The following is a 27,961-nucleotide window of genomic DNA, read 5'->3' as shown; positions in this document are numbered from 1 at the left end:
TTGCTTTAAACATATTTATTATAATTTTTACAGACTCTAAGTTCACTAATAGTCCTGCAACGCGTGCTGGTGTAACTCGACACAGGGCCTGGAATCACACCTCTGGCCAGGCTGGGCAGCACCGTCCAGCATGCACCTGTCTCAGGTGAGACAGCTTGCAAGGGGGTTTCCAGTGCAGCACGTCAGGACACCAGAGAAGGAAAGGGCAGCATGGTTCCCTTTGGGTGCACAGGTCTGTGCTGTGCTATGGAAGAGCTGCCACCTGGGGTGGCTTCAGACCCTGACTCTGACCTGGGAGCCCCAGAGAGCATTTCTAGGCAGGTTAAGACATGATCAACGTGCCTGAGAGACCAGGAGAGGGGCATGCTGGGTTTCTGTGGCTTGAATGCTTGATTGAGCGCTGCATTTTTAATCACACAGCTGCAATGCAGAAAGGCATCAGGAGGCCTGGCCCGGTGTTAGGAACTGAAAAAGTGGCCCAGCCCTGGGCTACAACTGTATCTATCCTCCAGTGCACTGTGGTTTCCAGGTGGTTGTGGGAGTGTGTAGAGTCCTTCGGTGTTCTCTCGTTAACAGCCTGTTTCATGGATGGCACCTCATACGTTTCAAAGCCCTTTAAATATATCCTTGGGTTTTCTTCTGGGCACTCTAGCTTACACCCCTTCTTGCTCACCGACGCTGGTTTAGACCTGTCAAATTCTTGAGCTGACAAAGGGATGGAAACAGAGAGTGATGAGACCTTGCCCTGACCCTAGGACTCCAATGGGAAAGACTGAGATTTCCAAGGCAGCATGTGTGGCTACGACGCAGAGACCTGACATACCAGGGTCCCGGGAGTAAGCACTGTTTCCTGATGCCAATAAAAAATAGAAGTGGGGTACTTGGGATCTAGAGATTGGGACTGAACCACTGTCAGTCTTATTGTTAGCTTTCCAGTTTAAGACTACAAAACTACTTGGGGTCAGTGACACACGTGAGAATGGATGGGCAGGGATGAGCTGGGCAGTACTCACCGTCACCGCTGCACCCATGAGTCCTTGCACCAGTGCCTCTCCAGTGGACTTTACCTAGAAGGAGTCAGAGTCAGGTTCTCTCAGGCCCCCACCACTAGGTCAAAGGTGAGACAGGTAGGACAAATCAGGCCTACTAGCCCCGACAGGTGGAGTCAAGAGGGCTCTGTGTACTGGAGGAAGCCTATGGACAACACAATCACAAATGGGCCAAGTGTGGCTTTCAGGGAAGGCCCTGGGGACTGTCAGCTGGAGTCAAAGGGGAGCACGAGAACAGACAAGTGACCAGTGTGGCCCAAGGAAGACAGTGTGCCTAGTGAGGAGGCTTCCCAAATGCCTAGCCCCCAGCTACCTGCTTGGCAGCGTGGCCCACGTTCATTGCATCATTAATTCGGTTTTCCAGGAAGTGCCAAGTGTCCTCAAAGTCTGGGGAGGAGTCCTGCATCATCACCAACTCTGTCGTGTTGTAGATGCCAGCCAACGCTGCTCGGCGGGCGTACCAGTTAAACTGCAAAGAAACCCATCAGGGAGGTGGGTCATCACTATTGCTGCAGGTTGGGGGAAGTCTGGGTAGTTCCTACCCAAAGCCCCTGGCACTCCTGGGTTTCCTCCTGATTTCTTCTGTTCCTCACAGATACACATGGCCCTCTAGACAAGACTGCTGTTCCCAAACTAGGCTGGGTGTCAGAATCACCTGGGAGATTAAACATGCAAGCTACTGGGCCCAGCCTCCTAGAGTTTAGAGTCAGGAGATCTGAAATAAGTGCCAGGATCTGGATGTTTAATAAGCACCCCACGTGATTTTGCTACATCCACTCGGCTTTGGAAATGCCTAAGTCTCAGGACATCTAAGTTCCAGGGAGGCTCTGTGGTCAGGCAGTTATGACCAAACCTTCGTGTGTTCATCAGTGAAGTGAGGGCTGAGACAGCATCATGGACAGACTGGAATACCTGGGAAGAGCTGAGAGTTCAAGTCCTTCAGCAACTTCTGACTGTCCTGGCAAACCACTCTTTAGAGCACTAGCTCGGCTGCTTTGTGTGTTATCCCTCTGATTTCTTAGCTTTCTAATTTCATTTTCCTATCATCTCTGTTGGTGATATATTCCCACACGATGGAAGTTTATTAAAACACTTTGTTAGAACAGTGGTGGGAGCATCTTTTTGCCTCCCATCCTGGATTCCACAAAGTACCATCACACATTAATTTCTTTTATGAAGGGGTATATATATATATATATATATATATATATATATATATATTTAATTTCCTACCAGAAATATGATAGCATTAACAAGTCAGATTCTTTCCTGGTGCCTGTTTAAAGGCTTATTGATCTCTTAGCAAAGCAGGCCAACATGAGAGAGTTTCTTTTTAAAGCAATGAGTGTCTCCATGGCATTCTTTTTTTTTTTTTTTTTTTTTTAAATCAGTCATAAAAGACACACACTGAGAAAGTCTGCTATACAATCTAAATCATAGAAGGCTGAGGGGGAAACGATTATAAAATGGCAATCCAATCACAAGGCCCTCTGATGCCTTGTCACCAGTCTAGGGGGGGGAAGGAATACCAATGGTTCATGGCTACAGCACTGGTCCCTGAATGAAGACGACCTAGATCCCACTGTGGCTCATTGAGGGACCCTCCTCATACCTTAGCCTCTCCTTTCCAATATGGGAATGACACTGTAGTCCCGTGAAGGGATTTGTTATCAAAGAAATGTCACAAACTTCCTGAGGAAATGATTAATCCAAGCCTTCCCAGTAGCCTGTGGGCCTGCAGAGAGCACTCACGTCCGTGGACTGGTCCCCAGCGTAATGCCACATGTCATCCACCATGCTGGTGAGTAGGCTCAGGCTGGGCGGGATGTTGTGAGGGAGCAGGAGGATGCTGAGGGCCTGAGGAGAGATGACAGACGAGTGGTACTGCATACCGGTACCAGCAGCGCTTAGGTGGCCAGCGCCTCACCTCTCCGCGGAGGTAGTAAGGGGGCCTGCCCAGCCCTCATTCTGAGACTCACCATCTCCACCAACTCGTGTGAGCTCCTGGCGCCTAATGCTCCCGACTACAGCTAATGGGAGCCGGGGCAGATCCGACCCTCAGCTGACCCAATCAGCTTCTCAATCCCTAGCATGTGGACTGGGGAATACAGACAGCCAGCTCTAGACTGGTGTCTTTGAGTACTGAGAGCGGCCCATTCTGTAACATGGAGAAAGAAGCATGGATAGTTGAGGAGTCTGGGGGTGGAATTCGAGGTGGAATGGGTCAAGCTGGAGATCTGAAATCAAGCGTGGTAATAAGCATGGGCAGGGGACGGACTTGACTCTGGACTGGACTCCCTCACCCCCGGCCCACAACTGAAATTACGTGCTCAACCGTCTCCCAGCTGGGCAGAGGACACTAGATGATCCGTGGGCCCTCTCAGTGCTGATGTGCTTTGAGTTTCTTAACTGAGAGAATGGCCTGCACTGTGACACGCTTTGAAACAGGAAAAAAGGACCTTTAGAAAAGGGGGGTGGGAAGCCCTTGGAATGAATACTCCAATTCTCTAAGCATCACACTGACATACTGAAAAGAAGTGCCGGTTCCCTGAGATCTAGAATGCGACAGGCCTGTTAATGATGATGGCCAGTAAAATCTTCTGACTTTTCTAGTCCCCTTCATGGATTCCTCCTCACTGAAGACCTGGTGGCACACTTGGGCCACTAAGATCCCACCCAGGACGTGATCTAGGACCCACGCCACCCACGTTTCCAGGAACTGAGACACAGCTGGCTCAGAGGTCCTCTCTTCGGCTCTCACAAATCTGAAACCTAGCTCTACCAAATGCACTGCGAATCCCTAGTTTTGTGGAGATTCATGAGCCAACTTCTGAACAGTGTGCCAGACCCTCCACGTGAAGGTGCTGAGGATCATAAACATGAATACTTTATGCCCTGGGGCCTGGATATGGACTCTGTACCCGAGGCCAATGCTCAATGTACGGGATCAGCATTCTCAGTCTGGTTTCCACAGCGTCCCTCAGGAACTGGTCTGTTTTCCTCTTCCTGGAAGAGGGAAAAGAAAACAGTGTGTCTCTGGATCAAAGGCATGGGCTCGGTGCTACACTGTTTACTCAGCCCGAGTGGGGAGGGCCCCACCAGCTCCTGATGAGACGGGCAGCTGCGTTTCAGTCCCATCAGAGCAGCAGGGCTGCTCAGTGCTACTCTCTTGGCTCTGCTTGGATTGGCCTCCTGGGGGCAGCTGGTGGCGCCGAAGCTCCTTGAACCTTAGCCACCACCCCGAGCAATGATGCCATGGGACTTACTCTGCCTGGCCCAGCTGCACCAGCTTCTGCTCCTCTTCCAGCACGCGGCTGAGCCGAGCGTTGCACTGGGTCACAAAATGCAGTATCAGTTCACTGCCATCATTCCCAAACATGTTGGCAGCCGCACTGGAGAGACCCAGAGACTACAGAGGGGGAGAGGGAAAACAGGAAAGTGGTGGGCAGGCGGAGTGGACATTTGCCGCCTGTTCATCACTCGTGCCTCTTCTTCTAGTAACAGCAGCTTGGTTCTCAGTGGGACACCCCACTCTTCACTCTTGTCCGTGTGATCTGGGAGAAGCTGACCACCAGTCCCTCCACACCCCATCAAGCCCCTGGGTGTGATGCAAAGCAGGGGATCCTGACCTAGATAAGTGGAGTTCACAGCAACTAGTTCAGGAAGGTGCATGTGACCAAATCCAGCCCTACGAGGCCGCCGCCACACTTTTGCTAGTGCCGATGAGAAAGGAAGAAGTACCCTCTTTCCTCTGGGGCTGCTGAGCCATTTTTAGTCCTGCATGGGAAGCCCCTGCTGAGAATGAAGCTCACAGAGAGGAAAGCAAAGCAGATATGCTGTAGAGACAGTTCCCAGCAGCAACAATCTAAGAACACCAAGCCAGAGCTACTTCCAGACTTTTCTGTTATTAAATGAGCCAAACACTCCCTTTCTTGCTTGAGCCAGTTGAGTTCGAGTTCTGACACTTGTAACCTAGAGTTGTAACTTATAAAAAGGGGCTTGGGAAGAGTGCTCATAACTCTCTTCCTCACCAACTCACTTAACCTAAGTCTCTTGGAAAGTAGGTCTCTCAGTTGTTTAAAAAAAAAAAAAAGCCTCACAAACTTCCCCCCCCACCACCACACTGCAGCATGTGGGATCTTAGTTCCCCAACCAGGGATGCAACCCGCATCCCCTGCATTGGAAATGCGGAGTCTTAACCACTGGACTGCCAGGAAAGTCCCTCACAAACTTTTCCAAATGAGTTGTCAAAGAGTTAACAAAGCCACAGAGATCCTTTACTATTCCTCACACACAGGACTCACTGGCAGCTACTGGAGGGAGAAACCTGATGGCAGCAGGGACAGAGGACAGAAAAGGAACCCAAAAAACCATGAACTCTAAATTCCCACCGTTGGGAAAGTGCCTCTCTTTGGGTGGAAGTACACAGCCTTTTTGGAGGGCAGTTTGGCAATATTCACCTCAACATCAGAGCCGCAGGAGCATCAGTACTAAGGGTGACTGCGTGCTCCCTGTGTGCCTGGTGCCTGGCTGAGCGCATTATATACACGACCTTGCTGCAGCCCCATAGCAATGCCAGCAGGTGGGTATTACCATCATCCACATTTTACAGACACCGAGGCTTAAAGCTCTTAACCACCAGGCTATACTGCCTCTAACATGTATGTAACAGGAACCTCAAAAATATACACTCCCTGGGCCAGTTGTTGAGCTATTGTCTCTCAGCTCCAAACCTGCCCTTCCATCCTCAGCTTTGTGATGCAGGGGCTAGGGCTCTGCATGCCACACTCTGGCTCCATGTTAGGTCCGCGGATAGGGTCTCTAGAGGGAGACTGCAAGGCTGGAGGAGGAGGATGGGCCTGGCTCCTCGCAGTTTACTTCCTGTCCGCTAGTGGTCTGTGTGAGCAGCGCCCTCCTTCACCACAGCAGCGCTTCTGTCCAGTGGCAGCAGCTGAACCCAGTCTGCAGTATTCTCAGCAGGTGCAGACCTAGTTTCATCGAGCCACCATCCTCTCCCTGCCCTCCCAACTGCTCCGCCACTTCCCCAACCCCAGAGGTCAAGTGCCAGCCCCAAGGGACCCTTCCTCCAAGGTCAGCGACACCAGCACCCGCTGAGGAGTACCTCCTCCTGAGAGGTCGGAGTTTCATCTTCACAGGGACCCCAAGCTCCTAGCTGTAATCATTCCAACTCTTCCCTTTGTTTCCTTAGCCCTGGGGATGAGAGCTCCTCCCTGCAGGTGCTACCTCTACAATACCTTAGTGTTATTTTTATCCTTTCAGTTACCTGGTTACCAATTTCACATCTAGTTAACAATTCTTTGTGTTAAATTCTCTCTACTGGAGTAACTGGTGTGATTTCTTCTGATTGATGCACTCCCTGAAAGACCAACTCCACTTCTCAGAATTTGTCCTAAAGAAACCAACCAGAAATGTATTTAAATCTATCGTACAAATAGGTTTATAATATTAAAAAAATTGGAAACAACCCAAATGTTTATCAATTGAGTCCAAGTAAATGCAATAGGTATTATGCAGCCATATGAATGGAGATATGCAGGGTGAAAAAAGCATATGAAAGAGTGAAAAATTTAACCATAGAATATTCAGTAGAATCAGACTTTTCCAAACAATCCTGTTACATTTCTGTCCTCTCCTGGTTCCACCCTTTCTGTAATGATTCTCTCAAACCTTCTCTTGCTACCTCCAAACCTCTGTCTCCTCCCACTGTTGCCTAACTTCAGGATCAGGAGACAACCACACCTACACCACAGAGAAAAACAGAAGCCATTCCCTGGGAACTCCTTAAAGGTTCTTCTAGAAACTAAGCCTGCAGCTGTCTTCTCCAACTTTGCCCCTAATACATCGAAGGCTAGTCTTTCCACCTGTTTTCCAGATTTCATAATCCTTGCCTTCAAGGAACCTCACGTTTTTTATTTTGCCACTTTCTCTTGTATCTTCACCGTCACCGGTGTTTCTGTGCCCTCCTGCCAGTATTCAAACATGCTCATCAAACTTCCATCCCACTTCCCCTGCTTAGTATACTAGCTCTCTTCTCCCCCTCGCAGCCAAACGCCTCTGCACTTCCTCACCTCTACTCACTCCTCAACCCACCCGTTATTTCGGACCTGTACTCCCTCCAAACGGCTGCCGCTGCCGTCACCAATGTCTAGCCGCCTCATCCACATTCTCCTGCTTTGCCTCCAGCGCAGGCTCCTCTACCTCGGTCTTCTTTGCCACCCCACCCTGTTCCACCCCACCCTTAAATGTCAGTGGTTCCTGAGGACCTAGACTCCTCTCTCTTTTCACATGACATTCTAGGCACATTCATGCCACCCTAGGCAATCTCACTCACTTCCATGGTTTAATGACCACATACATATGTGGATTATGCCCCAACGTATATTCTAGTCCAGGCAGCTCCTCCAGTTTCAGGCCTGTATGCTTGAGGTTCCCCACTGGCCGACCCAAAGACCCCTCATATTCAACAAAGCTCAAGACTGTACCCGTGGGCCTTCCTCAAACCTGGCTCTTCAGTGGCCTTAATCTAAGAAAACAGCACCACCACGTACCCACGCATGCAAACCGGCTGGCAGCTCTGGTGACATTTTGTCACTCCCTCCTATGTCATCCTCTCACCAAATCTACCCACTTGTCTCCACGTTCACTGCCACTGCTCAAGGTCAGAAAGCCCTCATCTCTCCTGGAAGACGAGCAGCAGCTCCCAGTGACTCTCTGACTCCAATACTTTTTCATCCAGCAGCCAAAGTGATGGTTTTGAAATGTCGAATTGAATTCTATATCTCCAATTATTCTTAGAATAAAAGAAAGCCTAACTCTTCAACATGACCTCTGAACCTTGCCTGATGTGGCCTCAACTGCCCCTTCCCCAGCCTCACTCAGCTCAGATCTCCTCCTGCCTCTCGCCATGATGGTTTTCTTCGGTTCCTCTAATGTGCAGGCTTCTTTCCACTCTGCACATGTTGTGTCTCTGTCTGGACTTGTCCATCCCCCACCCCACCAAATCAAGTAAAGCCTTCTCACTCCTCAGCTCTCAGTTCCAAAGCCTTTCCTCACTACGTTCTCACCCCACCCCGAGTTAAATTCAGTCCCTCCACTGCATGTCACAATAGCACCTTTTCCTGATAGCCCTTACCACATTTTATAAATATGTATTTGCATATATGTGATTAATGTCACCAGACTGGAAGCTCAACAAGGGCAGAACTTTGCCCATCCTGACTACTACGATGCCCTTAGGACCTAGCACACTCTGTTCAATAAATATTTAAAGAGTGAATGATTAATAAATGAAAGGGTTTTTTTTTTCTAATTTGAAAGATCAAAATGTTGATCTTTGTTATCACAGACAATTTTTAAGTTCTTTTTTTATATCTGTTTGTATTGTTCAAAGCTTTTACAGTGAGCACACAGTGGAATCATATAGTATACACATTTCACTTACGTGACTTCTGTTACCACATGTGCTCTTGGGAGAATGAGAGAAGACAAGAGAAATAACAGTTAAATTTTTAAAAAGCAGCAAAGTTGCCCACTGTCCCATTTCAGGAGAAGATATCTCCCGTGCTTGGGGTGGGAGATGTGAATCTGCAATTCCATCAGTCTCCATCCTCACAGACCTTTCATAGGACGGTATGTGGCTATGCTTGAGGATTCTGCACAACGAGGCCTAAACATGAGGCTATGGCTTAATCTAAAGGAGCAGGCTGCTCCACTGCAGGAGGAAACACTGATTATTAGACTTACACAGAAAAATAAGGTATGCTGGTCTCCAAGGTGGTGCCTTCTTGGGAGTTTTCAAACACCACATTTTGTCAATTCTAGGATCTCCACTGTTTTTTTTCATTTTAAACAATCAGTGTGAATCATAAATTGATGATGCACCATAGTTTAACAGACAGCATTTTTCTTTTTTAGTGATGCATAAAATAATGGTGCTTCTTACAACCAATGGCATCTTAGAGTCCATGAAATATGGCAGTTTTGATCATAGGCAATTCTTGCCTAATGAGCTGCCTTTAGAACCTAACTCCCAAGAACTAACTCCATGGTATAGTCTTTGTATATTAAAAAATAATTTAAAAATAAAGCCATTCTTACCCTCTTGGGGAAAAACAAACAAAACAAAACCAGAAAATCTTATAGCAGTGAGGAGCTCTGGGGCTCTAAGCTGGGCTGGAAGAAAGCCCTGCTCTGGCTGCTGTGATCCCCTCCTGGCTGATCTTGGTCAGGCTCCCCCGCCCGCACCCATACACACCTTGGCTCCTTCTGCAATTGCCTCTGCGGTCCACCCGTGCGCGGGCACAAACTCCAGCGCTGCCGTCAGGATGCGGCACTGCAGCTGCTCCTCACTCTCGTAGTCCTCCTCCTCCTCGCCGCCCTGGTCTGTGTACCTGAGACCCAAAGGCAAGAGACACATGGGGACACAGCCCGGCACACCTCACCTCACCGCCTGCCGCCTGGCAGGCAACATGTGCCTGGCATGTTGAAACCACAGGCTCTGTGCCTCCCCTCAGCACATGTTGAGAGGACATTTACTTATGTGTTGGTATCAGTGTTTGAATGCCAACAGAGCAAAAATCGTATCATCCTTTGTCTCCCACAGAGTCACTGAGAGAAAGGAACCATGAGCGAGGAGGTCAGGTGATAGGAAGGTACATGCTGCCACAGCACCCTGGATTTCCCAGTTTATAGCCTTACCACATTGTTTCTTTATCTGGATTTGTACCAAACTGTAACTCCATTGAGGACAGGGACAATGGTTACGTTATTCACAGGGCCTGGAACAAAGTAGATCCTCAAACAATATTTGTTGAATTGAAATGAAAACTACTGTCATTGGGAGACCAGAAAAATGACTGGGAACACTAATTTCAGAGCTAGAGGAACTTCTCAGTGGCAGGACTAAGTAAAGACGAAACAGCTAATGGAGATGTAAATTATTATTTCCCTTCTGGAGGGCAATTTGGCCTCACATGTGTACAGAAATGTAAAATGTGCACATCCTTTGACTCAGTGCTCCCACTGCTGAGAGAATCATCTACTTTATCACATTATTTTTCATACCAGTGAAGGAAATCTAAATATCCATTAATAAAAGATAGGTCAAATAAATTTTGGTACTGCCATTTGCTGGAATATTATGCAACCATTAAAATAATATAGATTGTGAAATGGCATTATAAACATACTGTTGAGTGAACAAACAGGTTCTGGAACAGCATGTATAGTGTACAGTGTAATTAATCATTTATAATATATACAGGGTTATATATGAAATACATTAGAGAAAAGGATATTCACAAAAATGTTAGAGTTACTTCTTGGTTTGCGATTTCTGATAATTTTTTTACTCTTGTGAACTTCTTTGTATTGTTTAGAATGGTTTAGAATGTACAGGTACCGTTTTCATAAAACAAAGAAACAACAGGTTCATTTCAAAGATAAGGTTGAAAATGATGAAAGGTGTGAAGGGAACAGAGAGGCTAGAAGGAAGGAGAAGCACAGATTCACCCAAGCACGCAAAGCGGTCAAAAATGGGTGGACTGGGTTTCTACTGCCTACCTGGGGGGTGAACGAGAAGACTCCTGATTGGGTTCTTCTGTGCCCTGTGTCTCAGAATGTTGCTGAGAAAAAGAGGGGGGAGGTGGCTGCTTCTGCTGATCTGAAGACCTCAGCTGTGTAGCTGAAGCATGGAAGGCACGTGGCACCAGGGCTGGTCGGCAGCGGGACACTGAAACAAACTGGGCTGGTCAGCCAGGGACACTCACCAGAGAAGACACTTTGAGACCCAGAGTGGTACGAGGGATGGGGAGGAAGAAAAGCAGAGGAAAACCAGAACCAAGTGTTGGATCCCAGACAAAATTCTTGGGTAAACTCAGAACCTTTCGACATGATGTGGTGGCAAAAGCATGAACCAGGAAACAGAAGACCTGTCTTCTAGGCATGTTTCCATCATTTGTTAGCTGTGTGTTAATGGGTAAACCATTTCACCCCAATGAGGATGACTTTAAAATATGCAAATTAAGAGAAATAATCTCTACTTACTCAACGGGAGGGTTGTGAGGCCCAAACAAAAAAATGAAAGTGACTTGAAAACATTATGTATTTATATATCATGGCAAGAGCACTGGACTATAAATTAGAAGGTCTGAGTATTGACTCCCTAGTGGTTATGTGGTGTCTCTATCTGTTTTCTTATCTGCACTATTGCAACACCCATTTACTTTAGGAAAGGGCTTTTGAAAAGTACAGTACTGTATTTCCTAAGCAAAGGCTCATACTACTTTTTTCTTTCCCAGCATTTTACTATAAAAAAAATTTCAAACATACAAGCAAGTGGAAAGAATTGTGGCATGAATACCTGTATATCCATCACACTCTTCACACATCAAACCATCTTATTTATTTTTTTGGCCACGCCACACAGCTTGTGGGATCTTAGTTCCCCAACCATGGATTGAACCTGGGCCTCGGCAGTGAAAGCACCAAGTCCTAACCACTGGACAGCCAGGGAATTCCCCAATTCATCTTATTTTTTGATGCATTTGTTGCAGACTTCAGAATTCTTTATCTTTAAACATTTCAACATGCACATCATTAACTAGAGTTCAATATTTATTGAATATTTACTGTTCTTTTATTGAGGTGATATTTACATTCAATGAAATGCACAAATCTTAAAAGGGCCAATTCTGAGTTTTGACAAATGTATACACCTGCCGAATTTAAACCCCTATCTAGAGATTAACATCACCCCAGAAAGTCCCCTCTTATTCCTTTCCAGTTATTCCCCACCCACACTATTCTGAATTTTTCATTCTAGTCTTGCCTGTCCTAGATATTCATCTAAACCGAATCATACTGTGTGTCCTGTGTATGTATAAGACTTCTTTTGCTTAGAATATTTTTTAGATTGATTCATATTTCTGTGAAAATCAGGAGGTTGTTACTTTTTACTGCTGAGTAGCATTCCACTAAGAAACACTATTCTATTGAACACCTGGGCTGTTAGCTATTATAAAGGTGCTATGAATATACTTGTTCAAACCTTTTTGTGGACATTTTGCTTTCATTTCTGTTGAGTAAAGACCTCGAAGTAGATTTTCTGGGTCATAGGCATTACTTTTACTGAACATATTTAGTTTGGAGCTTTGTATAAAAACAACAAAACAGCACTCATTTAAAAAAAATCTATGGACCAACTCAGGAAAAAATGATTTTTAAAAGAAACAGCACGTATGTGTGAAAATATCAATTATTTTAGCATATGTACAGAAAAAAGCGGACCAAATATTCATAAAACTTCGGAAAGGACCTGGGAGGTCCCAAAGCAATATTGCTTAACCACTACAGTCCACGAGAAGATTTTAGGTGAAATACAGGAGAATATTATTTCATTAGTTATATATTTATGTTAATATGTTGATTCATACGTTCTATTTGTGGAAGGTGACATTGGTTTTCCATTTATGGTAGTGGTATAAAGTTTCCTCTTTTAAGTAAACGTCTATATTTTTAAGTATAGACGTATAAACAACACTACTGACTATATGGTGGCAAAGGTGGTACGAGGATACTGAAGAATTACTGAAGAGGTGGGGAAATGACTGACTTGGGAAAAAGTAGACTAGGCGCTCTCTGTGTCTGCTTCCCGGGATCAGGGCCCAGGGACTTGATAAGAGACTGGGTACAAGTGTGCCAGTCTGCAACCGAACGAGCTGTGTGACCTTGGGCACCCACAGCCCTCTCTCGGGCTGCGTCAACTCCATGAATTGGGAGTGACAGGCCCTTCCCTGACACTCTCGCTCCTCACAAGTCGAGAATGGGGTCAAAAGCCAGGCAGGCGGCCACTTCAAGCCCGAGGCGCCGGCGTGAGCCGCTATGCCCTTCATCTCACCTTGCTCTCGAGCAGCCACGAGGCTTCTTCCGCCCCTCACCCAGCCCAGATCGGCTTCGCGCCCCCTCTCCTCCCCTCCCCGCTCCCGGAATCTGCCGCCCTCTCACCGAGGAGGCACCGCAGCTGCAGGAGCCTCCACCCCGCCCGGCCGAGCGCGCCAGACACCGTCGCTGCCATCTTGGAAGCGGGCACGCTGCCTACGGCGCCGCTCCGTGTAGCACCGAGTCAGCTGCATGGCCACTTCCGCCCTCCCCGCGCAGCGGGAGCTTCGTCCTCTCGCGAGAGGCGCGAGGTGCGGAGCCGTCGGATGCTGAGAAGCCGGGAGCAAGACCCGGGTGGCAGGTGAGCGATCACCAGGTGGTCCGAGAGCCCGACCTTCCCCAACGCCCCCGTTCCGGCCCACCCTCTGCCCCATGTCCTCTCATTTCCCATCCCCAGCCCCGTCCTTCGGCGGAAACGTGGCTATGGCCTCCTCCCAGAGGACCACAGCGGGCTTTCGCCCGGGCGAAGCCGGTGTGAGGGGTCGGGCCCGCCCTGCCTTGTCACGGGCTTCTGGCGTGGTGGCTTCTGCTCTTCGCGGGCTGCCTTATCTCCCGCGCTGCCGGACCCGGCCTGAGGCCCCGGGGGACAGCGCTGAGCTGGGGTCCGGGAGACCGGAGGCTGAGATCCGCTTCTGCTAGTAGCCAGATGTTGTGACCTTGAGTCTCAGTCCCTCTTCGCAAACATCAGGGAAGCTGAAGTTTCCGTCTTTGGGGGTACCTGGACCCCCAGGTTGTAATTTTGAACCTTTGACTTCCCTGAACCTCCCAAGTGTTGAGTTGATATAATTGAGTATTCCCAAACTTGCCGGATTGGAAAAACCATCAGGACGCTTGTTAATAAATCGGATACCGAGGTCTTTCTCCTGGAGAGTTGATTCAGGTACATCTGGATGTAGCCCTGGAATATTATTTTAACAAATGCCCCCGGGTGATTTGGATGATCTGCAAGTTTGGGAAAGGCTGGTGGCCTTTATTCTGACATGGAGTGCCAAGCTCTGCGTGACTCAGGGAGTTCATGGACTAGTCACTGAGCAGACATGTAAATGCGGAGCGCCTCACTGGGAAACCTATCACCAGGGAAGGCTTCATAATAGTCGGAAAAAGTAAATGGTTTGGGGATGAGGGATAACCAACAGCTGGAGCTAAGCATGCCATTCTGTAAGTTTATTTCATCCCAGGGACTTGACAGTACTTGTTAGACCCTTGTCTTTGTATTTTTGCACACTCCTTATCAACCTTTTCAGAACCTCTTACTCTCCCCTGCGTGAGTGTGGGGGAAGCCTCCCGCTAAGCCAAAACTACTCCCCAAATGTTAAAATTTCAGATCCATGTTTCTGGATTTCAGTAAAGCACTACTGATCTCTCCATGAGGTTTTGTTTTCTGAGTTCTGTCCACTCATCTTCGAATGAATCTTTCCTGTGGAAAATCTAGCACTTGGATATCCTTCCTGAAACCCTTGAGTTTGACACACACCTAATTGCCTGGAGGCAAGTCTTCTGTTTCTTTTCCTTTGAGTTTACTGTTTCCTTGCAGACTGTCACCTTTTTTTCTCTCTGTGTGTGTGTGTGTGTGTGCGCAAGTGCGTGCTTTGGTCACTTCATTTTAATTAAATTTTTCTTTCTGATAACTGTCAGTATTCTTAGAATATTTTATGCATTTGACTTAAAAGGATTTGATCCTTGGTTTGAACTGATACCCAAACTTCAATCTTATTTTTTTTTCTTTTGGCCCTCTTCATCCTTAAAAGGAGCCAAATGCCTCAGGATTTGATGTTTACTGGGTGCCTTAAAAATAAACAAGTGTATCTCCAGAAGTTGTTCTCAGACATCTGCTTTCACTGCCTGCCCACAACATTTTAGAAGGGCTGTGGGCATGTGTGTGCAGCAGTCAGAGTTGGAGAGATGCTTAACAAGTCCAGTGACGTGACAATGACTTCTATTCCACCTTTTTATTTATGAAACTGGGCTCTGAGTCACACTTCTAAGTATGTTGACTTAGGTGCCAGACATTTTTTCCTTGTTTTCTTAGAAAAGACATTGACAACAACATAAAACTCTGATGATGAATAGTATCACACTTTGGCTTTTAGATATTTAAAAGAACATTGTGTCCCATTTTATTTGGAAAATACTGACTGAAAGTGGTGGCTGTGTCTTTTTGAGAGCTAATGTTTAATAAATGTATTTTATGAGCTCCCTGTTGCCATAGAATATTAGTTTGGGGGGATATGGAAGACAAAGCACTTTCCATTCTTCTAATTTACAGACACAATCCCACTGGAGTACTGTATAAGATGTCATAAAGTGCAGCTATTATGTTGTATAATTTTAACAATAAAAAAGCAGCTTCACATTTCTCCCTGGGGTGTCCTCCCAGCAGGTATGGCTGAGGAGGAAGAACAAGATTTTATAGGACTGTTTGAAGCAAAGGCAAATAAACTGGCCACAGAGAAGTGGAGGCTCAGAGTTCTCTTAGAACATTATTTTATTGAGCTCTGTGTGCCAGGTCCTGCTGAGTACATTGCATATTTTTATCTTCTCATTTACTTCTTGCAGCAGCCTTGCAAAATATAAGATTATTCTCCCTACTTAATTAATGAGAAAAGAGGCTAATCACTGATCCATTGTCATGCAGCTAATAAATAGAAGATCTAGTGATAGGTAGAACCCCAGTTCATCTGTATTCGAAACTTGTGCTCTCTAAAACTCTTCCTGATAAATTGGGAGATAAATTGGGAGATTGGGATTGACATATATACACTAATATGTATAAAATGGATAACTAATAAGAACCTGCTGTATAAAAAAATAAAATTCAAAAAAAATAAAAATGAAAAAATAAAACCCTGCCTCCATTAAGGTTGCTGAAAAGGTCTCGACATCTGGCTTTTTGTGTTTCTCTAGTTAATGAGTAGCCTTTGGCCCCTTGGTTCTTCCATCAGGATTTTTCTGAGAATACAGTGCAAGGTTGTAGTAGTGGGAAGGGAACTTCTCATCTCTTTCTATTGTCCCAAGGGAGAGGCTGTTCCAACATCGTTCTAGAAGGAGATCATTTATTTCTTATAACTTCATACCCAGCAATCCATATTCCTATCTTCCGCAGCTGGTTCTTAAATGTGAGATTGATCCAGAGTTGTTCACTTGAAAGATTTGTAAGGGTTCTTCCTCAACATCATGTTACAGTTGAAAGCTTAAAGTTTCAGTTCTTGATTGTGTGCTTTTTAGGGATTTAAAAACCACAATTCATTGACTAAGGAATCCTGTTTATCTGATAACACTTGGCATCCTTTTACACTACCACGGCATGCAGTCAGGTCAGGATAATAAAGAGGGCATTCCACAAGGAAGGAACCAGATAAAAAGCATGATAGAGTGAAAATGCCAAGATTTTTCATACAACAAGGAAGGATTCACTTTGGGGAGGTGGGAGATACAGGTGGAGCCAGATTACGGAGCACCTGAATCCAGAAGACGGAAGAGTTTTGATTTTGCTCTGGAAAATAAAAGCCTTAGGAAATGAGCAGCAAAATCAAAGTACTACAGTATTTAAGGATGACTGGCTGACCTAGGCATGTTTTGTAGGCTGAGGAGCAAGTCATTTGAAGGGAACATTTTTTTTTTTTTAAGACTCTGCACTCAGATTGCTTCACGTGTCTTTTTTTTTTTTTTTTTCTTTAAGATTTATTTATTTATTTGGCTGCGCTGGGTCTTTAGTTGCAGCACGTGGGATCTTCGTTGCAGTATGCGGGATCTTTAGTTGTGGCATACGGAGACTTTAGTTGTGACATGCGGGATCTAGTTCCCTGACCAGGGATCGGACCAGGCCCCCTGCATCGGGAGCACGGAGTCTTAACTGCTGGACCACCAGGAAAGTCCCTGAAGGGAACATTTTTAAAGAAGGAAGAACTTGGTCCCGGAGTGTCTGTGGTGGCATAATTGTCACTGGGTTAGCCACCTCTGCAGAATACAGAAGTATTCGGCTTAAGACCCATCTATGTGTGATCTCTCTCCCACAGCTTTGGTCTCATGTCATTTGGTAGAGCTGTCTGAAGCCGGGGACTTGGAGTCATTAATGTTTAAGAAAGAAATGGGGAACTGAGTAGACTGCTATCTCCTGACCTGATTGCATCATGAGGACATTCTATACTCATCTGAGTATCAAGTCAAAGAGAAAGTTGACCCCGGCAGGAGGAAATTTCCATAGGTTAAAAGCATGGGTTTTACAGTCGTATAGACTTGGATTCAGATCCCAGCTTTTACTTTTTCCACACAACACTTACTAGTTGTATGACCTGGGCAAAGTCAACAGCCTGTTTCCTGACTGTAAAATGGGAGTAATATCTAGTTTAAGGTTGTACTGAGGTTCATTTGAGATAATGTAGGTAAAATGCTTTGAAGAGTCTGGCTAATATTCATTGTTAGAGATAGTAGATACTATTGATCAATGCAGAGTCAGTAGAACTGAATTTTCATATCTTGATGAATGGGAAAATATCATTATTCAGTTTGCTAAATTTACATATGTTGTCTCTTTTTAAAAAAAACACTAAGCTTGTGGTTGGGTTATATCAGCCAATTTATTTGCCTCCCTTGCTGAGTCATACTTCTGCCTAATTAATGTCCTGTGTGTTTTACATTCTGTTCAAGCTGAGTTGTCTCACACCAAAGAGAAAATAATATTTGTGCCTTCAGCCTCCTTACTTGACTGCCCAGTCAGGATTCTCACCAAGGAAGCCACCTGCCATATTTGGGAATGTTGGGGTTATGAAACCTTGGGATAATGGATTTATTTATTCACACTTTGGTATCTACAGTGAGGTTTTCTATTGTGGTCAGCATTCCCTGGTGGGAGGTCGGAATTAGGTTGCAATTCTAATCACATTTGGTAGTACCCCATGGATTGAATTGTGTTTTGTCTCTGCTCACTCTTGACTCTCCTTTGGCCCATAGCTTTTAGGTCCACAGCACTGCAGGAATGGCAGATTTTGGGATCTCAGCTGGCCAGTTTGTGGCAGTGGTCTGGGATAAGTCATCTCCGGTGGAGGCTCTAAAAGATCTGGTGGATAAGCTTCAAGCGTTAACTGGTGATGAGGGCCGAGTGTCTGTGGAAAACATCAACCAGCTGTTGCAGTGTAAGTACCTACCCAGGTTGTCTTACAGGGAGGGCAGTTTTGATGGCAGTGTTGCATTTCTTGTCGTTCCTTGATAGCTGGGTTTTTTGTTGTTGTTTTTTTTAAATAAATAAATAAATAAATAAATATATTTATTTATTTTTGGCTGTGCTGGGTCTTCATTGCTGAGCACGGGCGTTCTCTAGTTGCTGCGAGTGGGGGCTACTCTTCATTGCGGTGCACATGCTTCTCATTGTGGTGGCTTCTCTTATCGCGGAGCACGGGCTCTAGGCACATGGGCTTCCGTAGTTGTGGCTTGCGGGCTCTAGAGGGAAGGCTCAGTAGTTGTGGTTGCACGGGCTTAGTTGCTCCGCGGCATGGGGGATCTTCCTGGACCAGGGCTCGAACCCATGTCCCCTGCATTGGCAGGCGGAGTTTTAACCACTGCACCACCAGGGAAGCCCAATAGCTGGGTTTTTTTTTGGGGGGGGTGGCACATGACAGTAGTTTTTTCAGTTGAGATGCAGTGGACTTAGGAGTATAGTTGATGACTTGTATAAGTAAGTTCTTATTTCTTATTAGGTGTTCCACATTTTTTTAAAAAGCTTGGTTTTCGTCCACCTTCCTTTTTTACTTTTTCCCCTGAGCATACAAAAGGAGTTGAAGGTAGTAAGACTGAGGGAGAGCAGGGCAGCAGTGTCCTTGCCCCTCTTGCTAGTAACAGTGGTATAATAGCATTTGCTGAACAGGTAGGTATTTATTCTACTAGGCCACGTATGTAGCCTTTGTGGGGACTTGGGAGGGACTGGGAGATTCTGGGGCCAAGGTGATTGCTGATTAGAGTCTTCCTTCTTTTCAGCTGCCCACAAAGAATCTAGCTTTGACATTATTTTGTCGGGTATAATTCCTGGAAGCACCACTCTGCACAGTGCTGAGATTTTGGCTGAGATGGCCCGGATCCTTCGGCCCAGTGGATGTCTTTTTCTGAAAGAGCCGGTAGAGACAGCTGTAGGTAAGGAAATTTTCACTTGAAAGACTAAAGTTTAACAGGGTTGAATCGTTAGGTATGTTTACTGCATCTCTCTGAGAAGGAGGTATAATTTGGAGATCAACAGTCCTATACTGAACCTTATCCTTAGGGATAAGGGATGAATTATTGTAAAACTCTGAACCAACACATCTGAATAAATTGTGATCTTTGACCCATTAGGTAGTAGAATAGAAGGAAACTGCTCATCTGAAAATGGCTGGATCCTTCAACAGGTGAATGCTGAAACTGGTGTATCCACACCGTGGAAAACTATGCAGCGGTAAAAAAGAAACAAACTATTGCCACATGCAACAACTTGGATGAATCTCAGAGGAATCATGCTGAGTGAAAAAAATCCAATCTCAAAAGCTTAGAGGCTGTACGATTCTGTTCATGTAACAGTCTTGAAATAACAATGTTATAGTGACAGAGAACAGGTTGGCCATCGTCGGGGTTAGGAATGGGAGGGAGGGGGTACGTGAGGCTGTAAAGGGGGTGGTGTGAGGGTTCCTTTTGGTGATGAAGACTACGCACACACGCAAACAAGTGTGTGTAAAGCCGGTGAAATCTGGATAAGCTCTGTGGACTATCAGTGACAATTTCCTGGTCTTCATATTACATGAGAGTTGTGTAAGATGTTATCGCGGAGAGAAGAGGTGAAGGGTCCTTGAGACCTCCCTGAACATTTTTTTTTAAACTTCCTGTGCATCTCTAGTTATTTCAAACTAAAAAGTTAAAAAATAGTGACTAGAAGTATGAGAGTGATGAGCTAAGTATTGATTCATGTGAAAGTAAAGATAGAATCCAAGAAATAAAAACCTCTTTTTTGCTCAGTGGTAAACCTGTCAGAATCATTCTAGATTTTTAGCATTTTTAACTAGACTTTCTATCAAAATGTGATGACTTATTTCATCAAATAATAGAAATAAAAGTATTTTGAAATGTGTAAAGGCATTTATGTGGAAATATAAGCTTGTGATGTTAATAGCAGCTATAGCCTTCTTTGCTGGGATGTAAACCTTGGGTGACTAAACACAGTGTCTGTCAGAACTATACAGAGATACTTGTATAGTTTACAGTTTCTCAGCCTCTTGGTCATTATCCAACAGCCCCTGGAAGGTTAGGTATTTCAAAGAAACAGAGAGTGATATGAAACAATAATAATGGAATTATTATATGACACTAAAGAGCATCAGTAAGAGCACTTTGAACAACCAAAAGGAGTTGTCCAATTAAAATATTATCACTAAAATAGATATACATTGAACAGAACAGAATATTATTGTTTTAATGCCTGCTTACCTGAACAGGAGAGAGCCTTTGTTATTTTTCTGCTTTGACCTATAAAGCTATTAACTGGGGTTTTCCTCTTAGCAGTTAACAATAGCAAAGTGAAGACGGCATCTAAGCTGTGTTCAGCCCTGACTCTTTCTGGTCTTGTGGAAGTAAAAGAGGTATGTTTGTAGACAACCTTCTTTGCTGGGAATTTAAGCCTTGGGTGACTAAACCCAGTATCTCTTTTGTCAGACGATACAGAGAGAATCTGGGAGAAATAACAACCCTGAAGGTGAGGTGATCAGTGTCACTCAACTAGGAAACAAGTTGAGACGTGAGAAACCAGATGCCTCGAAGGACGAAACCTCTGAAATCAATCTCCTCTGAAGAGACTCAGCTTGGGCCCATGTCAGTCGGGACATATTTTGGCCTCAGTACTAGTGGTGACCACTGAGGCATGGAGAGAGTGACACATCTCTTAGTGGACACAAATCTTAGGCCTCAGTGAAGGGCAGTTGCCTGTATTTTGCTCAGCTTTTGGGTGGGAGGCTAGAATAGGTTGGAGGGGGAAATCCCTTTCTGACAATTCATTAGAAATATTAACATTAAATAGAGGTATTTATGGTTCTACATTCTTCTCCAATGCTGAAATTTTCTTGTGTGAGAGGTGTTATACCATGATAGCTGTTATACCATTGATCTATACATGACCTAGGGCTTCAGTTTCTTCACGCCTACGCTTTCTTATTTTTCTTTTTAGTTAAAGTTCTTCCATTTTTTTATTCCAGAATATAGGATGTTCATAAAAATTCAGTTAAGACTGAAGAATATAAAGTGACATCTCAGGCCTTGCTTACTCTTTCCTCCCCAGAGGGAGCCACCAATACATTTTTTGGTGTGGCTGTTCGGACTTCTTTTTATGTATTTACAAGTGTGTTTTGTGTGTGTGTATACACATTTTTAAATGTAAATAAGGTCGTATGGATACAGTGTTCAGTCACTAGCTCTTTTCCCCACCTTTAGCTGTCTTCGACAGTATCCACCTCAGAGTATTGACCCACTTTCTTACTAATGATGGAATGGCATTCAGTGCTCTAGATGGACTGTGGTTTATGTAGCAGTTCCATAATTGTCGGACATAGAGGTGGCACCCCCAGCTTCTTCCCAACCTTTCCTGTCTGCTGCTTCTTCCCAAGGAACATAGAAAGCATTTCCCTCCCCCTGCGGTTCTCGTTCTCTACTGTGTATTTCATTTCTCGCATCTTCACTGTGGGCATGCTCCCCCACCACAGGCTTCGATTCCATTCAACAGCCTCTTCAACAGGTCCGATGCATCTCGATAATCATAATCATTACAACCTCCACAATGCCTCGCACAGTGCCTTGTACCTAATAGACAGATAATTGATAAAACTCTCCAAGGGGCAGGCTCAACATAAACATGTAGACAGAAGTTACACTCTAGGGTCGTGATCAGTGAGAAACTGAATGTGAGGCACGAGGCAATGTCTGTGATCTCCTGTCGTGCGCTTACTACAGATGTGAGCATTTGACACCCATGAGGGGGACATAGTACATCATCATACTGTAGAAGAAGTGTGGCCTAATCCTCTGATATCTTGAATTTCAGCTGCAGCGCAAGTTCTTGAGCCCCGAGGAGATTCAGTCTGTCCGAGAACACCTGGGTTACCACAGTGACAGCCTGCTCTCTGTGCAGATCACAGGAAAAAAGCCCAATTTTGAAGTGGGTTCTTCTAGTCAACTTAAGCTTTCTACTACCAAGAAGTCTTCCGGTGAGACTGGCCTAGGGACATTGTTCTGTCTGAGTGGGCCTGGAAGGCCCTATTAAAAACTGAGCCAGAGATCTGAATGAGATGGTGATATCTTTAGAAGATCATTCCCTTCCTTAATTTCCCTCATTTCCAAATGGAAGAATGCATAATGTACTGTTGTTCTGGGCATATTCGGATCCAAAACTGAAATGATGCATAGATATTACCTAGTTCAGCCCCTTCTTCTGCACCAGAGGACACTGAGGCCTCCAGATTCTAGAGGTCAGACTCCCATAGCTTCATTAGTTAATGAAGTCTTTCCAGACCCCAGAATTATCACATTTACCCTCAGAAGACCTCACAGTGATGTTCATGGCAGATAAGAGTGTGCCATTCCTCTTCCCAGGTGTCCTTTTCTCTGTGCCACTGAAGTCAGCTTTTCTTTGAGGATCTTAACACACTTATAAAAATATCTCTTCTCAGAAGATTGCACTCCACCCTTTGTCACCATTCTCACCCTTCCTATCACTATTTTTTAATGCCTGAGTTGAGAAAAATCATCCTAGCTGTGAGGTGTGCAAAAATTTACAGGTACCTTCACACTGCTCTGTTTTGACTGTCCAGCCTAAATCTTCAAGAAATCCTTTAGCGTCCTAACCTTTGGAGTCACAGTTCCAGAATGGGTAGGAGCAGCTTAGATGACCTGCCCTGTGGGAGATCTGAGCATCCAGCTGTGACAGTGATCTCTGGGGGGGTGCACTTACCCCCCAAGGCCCATTCGTGGACTGGCCCACACTGAACCCTCAGCTCTTTCAGGCCCAGACAGAATCAGGAGGTGTGATTTGCTACTGATTTGTTGTTACGCCGCCGCCATCAGCTCTTGAGTCCGTTTTCTTGTCCGTAACAGGTCTACATGAGACCGGAGCTTTGCTATTTATAATGCTTTTTGGCACAGTTTCTTGTTTAATATTCAAATCTCCTGCAGTGGGTATAGGGAATCCTATTAGCCCCATGTTCTAGGGATGGGAACTAAGAGAAGGAGTAGAAAGCAATATGGAGTGGAAGTTAAAAGCGTTAGGTAGACTCTGTCTGTACTTGTGTATTTGCGGCTGTGTGTAACTGGCCTAAGTATCTCAACCCCTTTCCTCATTTATAAAATTAGGATGACAAGAACTTTCCTCATAAGGTGGTGAGCAGGACTAAATTAGACCATGTATGTAAAATGTTTAATGTAGTATCTGGCACAAAGCAAGTGCTTAACAAATGATGGCTTTTATTACCATAAAGTGATGGGTCCCGCTCATGCCTTTACAAGTGGTAGAACTGGGCCTTGAACCCAGGTCTTTTGACCGCCAGTCCAGTGTGTTCCCTGCACAGCCTCAGTAGAAAGCACTTACATGTGCTTGGAGTTTGTTTCCAGCTGCTTTTCTGGAGCTTGTTTTCTTTCATTGGTTGGATTCAGGGAAGCCTGCTGTGGATCCTGCAGCTGCCAAGCTCTGGACCCTCTCGGCCAATGATATGGAGGATGAGAGCGTGGTGAGTCAGCACTGTGGTCACCTGATTGCTTTCTTTTAGGCCCCACTTTGGGTGGAAACGTTGTTTGGAGTGGCCTCTCTGGGTTTGTAAGTATGAAAGCATTTAAAGCCCAGCTTTGCGGCTGTGCCTGCCACTGGCATTTTTAGACTCAGAAGGAAACTCCACATTAGTGGCATTTTAAATTTCTTTTTCAGCATCTTTCCCCCCCCTGCAGATTTTCTTTTTTTTTTTTTTTTTTTTTTCCCTAAAATTTATTTATTTATTTGGCTGTGCTGGGTCTTAGTTGCAGCACGTGGGATCTAGTTCTTCAACCAGGGGTCCAACCCGGGCCCCACGCACTGGGAGCATGGAGTCTTAGCCACTGGACCACCAGGGAATTCCCCACCTCTAGCCCCGCAGATATTCTTGTTCTCACTTCATGTGATACATTAAAGACTCTTGTGGGCATGCGTAAACCTGAAAAGAGTGACAGCTAAAATATTTTTTGGCTCCTTTGTCTGGGCAAGTCACCAAATGTTCACTGTCTTAAAAGTAATGCTCAGGCTTCCCTGGTGGCGCAGTGGTTGAGAGTCCGCCTGCCGATGCAGGGGACACGGGTTCGTGCCCCGGTCCGGGAAGATCCCACATGCCGCAGAGCGGCCGGGCCCGTGAGCCATGGCCGCTGAGCCTGCGCGTCCGGAGCCTGTGGTCCGCAACGGGAGAGGCCACAACAGTGAGAGGCCTGCGTACCGCAAAAAAAAAAAAAAAAAAAAAAAAAAAAAAGTAATGCTCTTCCATCTCAGATCAATGCTTTCTGTAATAAAGTTCTTCATTCCTACAACTATTGAAGTTAGAGTGGTAAGCAAACTAGGCGATGGTTTGTGCCCTCACAGAGCTTACAGATTAACTGTCTACACGTTTATCAAAGAACTACACAAGTGTATATATCATTATCTGCCTTTTCGTCTGGAATTATATAGAAAATATCCCATTCCCTTTTCTCACATGACAACCCTTTATATATTCACATAAATATAACACTTCTCTCTTTGTTCTTCCTGCTCCCTCCCTCCCTGCCCTCCACACACATATTCTCTACACATCATGAATGAGTTCCCAGCCCCCTCACAGCCTAACACAGCTTCTGTGCACGTAGTGTACTCACTATGTGGTCAGCTTGGGTGTGATGATCAAGCCCAGGTAGGACGATGGGTGCCTTCTACGTAGATGGGCGAACTGCTACTGTGGACTGTGACCACTTCACCTGTTCATTAGCAGAGACCGTGACTGTGTCATTAATGGCTTCAAACATTCTCCAGGATCTCATTGACTCAGATGAACTGCTGGATCCAGAAGATATGAAGAAGCCAGACCCAGCTTCCTTGCGGGCTGCTTCCTGTGGGGAAGGGAAAAAGAGGAAGGCCTGCAAGAACTGGTAAGCCTTGGGGTGAGAAGAGGCTGTCAGGCTGCTTCCAGCGCCTTCTGATGATCAAGGAATCGCTATACTTTACAATTACTAAAACATGTTTTATCGTAAAATGTATCAGACGGTTGGCTAGAAGAGTATGTTAAATAAGTACATTTTAATGAACACGCATGTACTGATTACCCAGGTTAAGAATCAGGAACATGACTTGTTCCTTAGAAGTCGCCTCTGCGTGCTCCCTCAGCTGCATCTCCCTCCCTCTCCTTACAAGAGGCTACCATTCTCCCAAATTTGTGCTAACCTTTCCTGGATTTTTCGGTAGTTTACTGTCTATGTGTGAATCTCCAAACAATACATCGTTTAATTGTGGAGCCCAAACCTGATTAGGCCGGGAAAGGTCAATACTCCATATCTGTGAAGGCTCCCAGGGAAAAGGTCTGTCGAGGATTTGGAGTTTCTGGGTGGTGGCACATCCCACTCATCAGCTGCTAACTTTCCCCCAGCACCTGTGGCCTCGCAGAAGAACTGGAAAAAGAGAAGTTGAGGGACCAGATAAGCTCCCAGCCCAAGTCGGCTTGTGGAAACGTGAGTATCTGGTCGATTACTCAGTATTCACAAAGGCTTAAACTAAACACAGACCAGCTCCAGCTCTACAGAATTCACTGCCCAAGTATTTTAATAACCGGTGAACATGCGAGAACGTGTCTGTAGGTAGTAATGGGAAAGAGGGGTTATCTCCTGAGAGTGGGTAGCACACTTGTGCCCGTAGGGGAGGCACTTGTCATTTCTTATTTTTGGCCCCTTTCTTTCTGCTTCACATTGGGCCTGATGCTACTCAGCCATTTGCTGAGTGTGGCTGTGATTTGAACTGCTGAGAATATAGAAGTATGTACACCTAAGGAACTTCTCTAGACTTCTGTCTTTCATGAAAAGAGAGATCTTAAAGACTCTTAGTATTTGGATCCCAGTCGGACCTACAAATGTACCCAGTTGTTCTCTTCAGGCTGCTGTGGCCATACTATGAAATTTGGGATCCCTTTGCTCTGGCCTGTATCTCTGGGAGAGCTGACACTTGGCTTCCCTTCCTTTCCTTCTTTCAACAGTGTTACCTGGGCGATGCTTTCCGCTGTGCCAGCTGCCCCTACCTTGGGATGCCAGCCTTCAAACCTGGGGAGAAGGTGCTCCTGAGCGACAGCAACCTCAATGATGCCTAGGGGAGGGCCCGGCCTGGGACACACCTGCTCCTCCGCCAGCTCCTGCCCCTCACATCCCACCACGTGGTTCCTCCCGTCTCCTCTCGATTGGCTCACTCTGGCTTAGGTCCGTTGTGGAGAGGGTGCTCAGCGGACAGAGTGGAGCTGGCTGGGCGCAGTGGTATGGAGCGCTGCTACAGATCAAGACCACGGTATCCTGGGGCCCTGTTACCCTGAGCGGGGGTCTCCTTCACCCAGTGTTAGGTAAATGGGGTGCATCCCAAATAGGCCCCTCTCCCCAGGTCAAAATGCTGACATTTTGTAACAGTCTCCGAGCCCACCATCCTTGAGTATTAACACTATGACAGAGAGGGCCCCACCCCATTCTAAGCTCCGCAGTAGTGCCACGGCTTATCTTCCAGAGTTGGTGGTTTATTCACCATGCAATTTTCTTGGTGACAAGAGGCAAGTGTCTCATGACCTCAGAGCACCAAGGGAATCACTCCTTGGTTGCTGTGATCATACCCAGTGCCCCTCTGCCCCTCCAGTCCTAACCCCCATCCCTATTCTACTGTGTTGCATCTGTGTCCTGTTGTCATTCCTGTTAATCTCCAGGTATTAAACTTACATACTAATGTATATTCGCTGTGAAGAGGGGATATGTCTCTGTGTGTGTGTGTGTGTGTGTGTGTGTACGCGTGATGTCTGACACAGCCATCCAAGCTCACCTGGGACCACAAAACTCTTTTCTGGAGAGACTGAGTCACACCACATGGGGCCAGTCCTACACTTGTAGATCAGGGCCTCTCTCCATCTACTTTAGAAGAGTCCAGGTTGGTGAGCATTTAGAGAGAAGCAGGACAGAAGTCTGGCCCAACAATAAATCTCTGAGCAGGAGACCCTTTGTTCTTCTTGTTCCCCACCAACACAGACTTGGAATTGATCTTGCCAAATAGCGAGAGAGATCATGTCTATTTAAGAGGCCTGGGTTTTTCTATTTTGACAATAAAGAAAAGTGTTCATTGGTATTTGTCCTTGAAACTTGACTTGATCCTCTAAGTTTGCTTTTGCTTATCCTGGTCCCTGCTGGTGGATTTTAGTTATGGGTGTGGCTTGACTCTGAAGCCCCTGTGGTAGGCTGAGTTCTAAGATGACACACCAATGCCCCACACTTTTGTGTAATGCCCTGCCCTTGAGTTTGAGCAGGACCTGTGAGTATGATGGGACATCACTACTGTGATTAGATTACCTTGTGTGGCAGACATGAAGGGATTTGCAGATGTAGTTAAAAGTCCCTCATGGAACCCTCGAACACTGTTGGCAGGGGTATAAATTGGTGCAGCCACTGTGGAAAGCAGTGTGGAGGTTTCTCAAAAAACTAAAAATATAATTACCATATGACCCAGCAATTCTACTCCTGGGTATATATCCAAAAAACCAAAAACACTAATTCAAAAAGATACATGCACCCCAGTGTTCATAGTAGCTCTATTTACAATTGCCAAGAAATGGAAGCAACCTAAGTGTCCCTCAACAGATGAATGGATAAAGAAGATGTGGTATATATATATAATGGAATACTACTCATCCATAAAAAAGAATGAAATGGTGTCATTTGCAGCAACATGGATG

General features: G+C 45.6%; 2 protein-coding genes across 5 annotated transcripts; one reads left to right on the top strand and one right to left on the bottom strand.

Annotated features, from left to right (window-relative positions):
• Positions 1-13,230, bottom strand: COQ9 (coenzyme Q9). The gene is made up of 9 exons (XM_059043854.2): positions 13,074-13,230; positions 10,632-10,800; positions 9,325-9,460; positions 4,316-4,458; positions 3,971-4,055; positions 2,802-2,906; positions 1,363-1,518; positions 1,014-1,067; positions 1-705 (listed from the first exon to the last, which is right to left on the bottom strand). The coding sequence occupies exons 1-9, from the start codon at positions 13,141-13,143 to the stop codon at positions 670-672; spliced, it is 954 nt and encodes a 317-aa protein (XP_058899837.1). The 5' UTR covers positions 13,144-13,230; the 3' UTR covers positions 1-669.
• On the top strand, positions 12,770-26,968 carry CIAPIN1 (cytokine induced apoptosis inhibitor 1). 4 transcript variants are annotated; one of them, XM_059043855.2, is made up of 9 exons: positions 12,770-13,308; positions 17,958-18,139; positions 18,978-19,130; positions 20,523-20,602; positions 22,054-22,216; positions 23,658-23,731; positions 25,030-25,145; positions 25,640-25,721; positions 26,240-26,968. In XM_059043855.2, exons 2-9 carry the CDS (start codon positions 17,983-17,985, stop codon positions 26,348-26,350), a joined length of 936 nt encoding a protein of 311 aa, XP_058899838.1. In that variant the 5' UTR covers positions 12,770-13,308; positions 17,958-17,982; the 3' UTR covers positions 26,351-26,968. The 4 variants fall into 4 exon arrangements, with proteins under 4 accessions (XP_058899838.1, XP_058899839.1, XP_066876220.1 ...); XM_059043856.2 differs by having other exon boundaries at positions 13,054-13,308; positions 20,526-20,602; XM_067020119.1 differs by lacking the exon at positions 12,770-13,308 and adding an exon at positions 14,329-14,495 and having other exon boundaries at positions 20,526-20,602.
• Positions 26,969-27,961: the final 993 nt, after the last annotated feature.

The sequence above is a fragment of the Kogia breviceps genome, chromosome 18 (assembly GCF_026419965.1).
Source record: "Kogia breviceps isolate mKogBre1 chromosome 18, mKogBre1 haplotype 1, whole genome shotgun sequence".
Classification (NCBI taxonomy): domain Eukaryota; kingdom Metazoa; phylum Chordata; class Mammalia; order Artiodactyla; family Physeteridae; genus Kogia; species Kogia breviceps.
Note: the sequence above shows the minus strand (reverse complement) of the source record. Positions and strands in the feature narration are given on the sequence as shown.